We start from the raw sequence: 2,836 nt of genomic DNA, 5'->3' as shown, positions 1-2,836 counted from the left end.
ACTAATAGATTGCAAAAAACCTTCAAGGATATACATTTAAAAGTTCCAACAATTTTAATTAAAATATGCTAATCACATAAGATATCTTACAATATTTTGCTAGATGTGGTGTTGCCTCACACCCTTAAGAGACCCTAACAATATATGCATAACATATCTTAAAGTATATATTTGACATTGGATTTCCCAAAATTTTCTAAGGTGTCCTATCATGATATGTTTGGTGCTAGGTGTTTGAAACATGAAAGAAATCAAGACTCTTTCGAAGCTGATTGGGGCTTCTTTGTGCATAATAAGTCAATAATTTGACTTTGACCCGAGCAACCGGCAAGTGGGACGACTCCCCCCCAAACATTATTTAAGAAGGTTCCATAATGTTCAAAACTAGCAGTTAGCTTCTCTCTGTAAGTTTGATTGACGATTTCATGCCACTGTACACACCAAAATTGAATGATTAACACTAATCTTTGATTTCTTTCCCGAGCTTGATCCACACTTAGCCAGCTTCGTCAAAGATGATGAACGTCGACGACGTCCAAGGTGTTAACGATAACAAGGCCGATCACGAAGATATTCAACTTCCTGGGTTCCGGTTTCATCCTACTGATGAAGAGCTCGTAGGGTTTTATCTTAAACGCAAAGTTGAAAAGAAACCCCTAAGATTCGAGCTTATCAAACAGATTGATATTTACAAATTTGATCCCTGGGATCTCCCGAGTATGTTCTCAGCTCCTCCTCGTTCATTTTTATTATATATGTTTGCAGATAGTGAGATTCCAATATTAAATTTACGGTTTGATTGAATAAAGCAGGCGTAGATCATAAAATAAAAATTTAAAAAATGGAAGGATAATCAAAACCCAATTTCATTAAAATTTTCCTATTTTGTGATGTGAATGAAAATATAAAGCTTTATTTTCTTTAAGTTGATGATGTGTGTTGGTGATGAATGAAATAGCAGAAGCTAGCATGGTGGGGGGAGGAGGAGAGAGTGAATCGTACTTCTTCTGCAAACGAGGAAGGAAATACAGGAACAGCGTGAGACCAAACAGGGTAACAGGGTCTGGTTTTTGGAAAGCAACCGGCATTGACAAGCCTGTTTATGCTCAAACAGGTGATCATCAAGGCCTTGCCTGCATTGGGTTAAAGAAAACCTTAGTGTATTACCGTGGAGCCGCCGGAAAAGGGACCAAAACCGATTGGATGATGCACGAGTTTCGTCTTCCTTATCCCCATGAGAGTACCACTGTCGTCGCCTTTTCCAATCCCAAATTTGCTGCACAAGAAGCTGTAAGTATAAAATACTGCTCAAGTTGGGTTAATCAATGTTATTTTATTTAAGGGTTAATTTCATCAGAAGTCCCTGATTAACTTCAAAATGTTCTGATTGAGTCATGATAATATCAATATTGTATCAATCAGTTCATTTTATTAGCCTAGCAGTTAATTTAGACATTAAATACCAATTCAGATATAATATAGAGTATATTTAAAGCACATGGATGATCAAACTGTAAACACATGTGTACCTCTTGCTTCGACAAATTAGATATTTTAAGGAAAACAAATAATGTCAATAAAATTAAAGAGGACTATTTGTTTTTAAGGCATCATATTCAAATTGTATGTATAGTAGGCACACACGTATTTACCGTTCATTATATCCAAAATGCCTGAGTACGAAATGCCTAGAGTGATAGGATGTTGATACTTTGAGGATTTGATTGTAACATTTTGAAGTTTTTGGATTGATTTAGAATTTAAGCAATAGTTTAACCCTTTATGTAAATAACTTCTGATACGATAATAATAATTGTCTGGAATTACAGGAAGTATGGACCATATGTCGAATCTTCAAGCGAAATTCATCACTCAAAAAACACAAACAAGATTGGAGACAAGTCACAGCAAAACGAGCTTCACTGACAACAGCGCCAACCTCTCAAACATGTAGTGTGGAGTCCAAATCCAACGTTCAAGGGAAGTACATTACCTTCGGTTCTCCATTTATAGTAGATTATCATCATCATAACGACGAGGAGAAGCCATCAATGCTTGTGAATCATCATAATATAAGTGGAAAGAACCAAAGCCAATGGCATGTTACAGATAGAATGAGTAGTGCTGCAATGGCTCAAATACCTTCATCAATGGCGGCATCATCTTCTAGCTTTTCAAACGATGATTTCTTCACTGAGGCCAATTGGGATGAGCTGAAATCAGTTGTGGAGTTTGCTCTTGAACCCTTTCCTATGTAAATATATATAATATGCTTTATAGGGTTGCACCTTTTTTTTTAATTTTGATGATGAGGGAATATTATTAATTAATAATTAGTTGCTAATTTTATATTTAATAATGGAATATTTTATAGAGACTGACATGGATGTACTCCAGTTTTTTTTTTTTTTTTTGTAAGTATCTTTCTTTATTTTTATTTTTGAAACTTCGTTTTATTTTATTTCTTTTACCTTAATTCAATATTATTATGAATTTGAGAATCTTGGATTTATATTTCATATGCTATATTAATTAATTGGTATTTAATATGATTATATACTAGACAAAAATATATGAATATTAAGTTCACAAGTATTTATAAAAATTCTCAAATTTTAATTTTAAGATTATTTTGTATTTAAATATTTTTTAGAAATTTATGATTTTAATTTTTTATAGAAATTTATGATTCTTTTATTGGAATTATAACAAAAATTTATTAATAATTTACTCAAAATGAAGTCATTATATATGGTTTTTTTTTCTAATGGTGTATACTAAAATTTATTAATTATGATTCTATTTTGCATTGATGGATGTAATTTCATCAAAATAA

At 32.5% G+C, this 2,836-nt stretch overlaps 1 protein-coding gene across 1 annotated transcript; it reads left to right on the top strand.

The window, feature by feature from the left end:
* Nucleotides 1-392: 392 nt before the first annotated feature.
* Nucleotides 393-2,437, top strand: LOC108463070 (transcription factor JUNGBRUNNEN 1). Its single transcript, XM_017763007.2, has 3 exons — nt 393-717; nt 962-1,290; nt 1,830-2,437. The coding sequence occupies exons 1-3, from the start codon at nt 516-518 to the stop codon at nt 2,256-2,258; spliced, it is 960 nt and encodes a 319-aa protein (XP_017618496.1). The 5' UTR covers nt 393-515; the 3' UTR covers nt 2,259-2,437.
* Nucleotides 2,438-2,836: the final 399 nt, after the last annotated feature.

The sequence above is a fragment of the Gossypium arboreum genome, chromosome 1 (genome assembly GCF_025698485.1).
Source record: "Gossypium arboreum isolate Shixiya-1 chromosome 1, ASM2569848v2, whole genome shotgun sequence".
In the NCBI taxonomy this organism is placed as follows: domain Eukaryota; kingdom Viridiplantae; phylum Streptophyta; class Magnoliopsida; order Malvales; family Malvaceae; genus Gossypium; species Gossypium arboreum.
The sequence above is the reverse complement of the archived record's forward strand: the minus strand, read 5'-3'. Positions and strand labels throughout refer to the sequence as shown.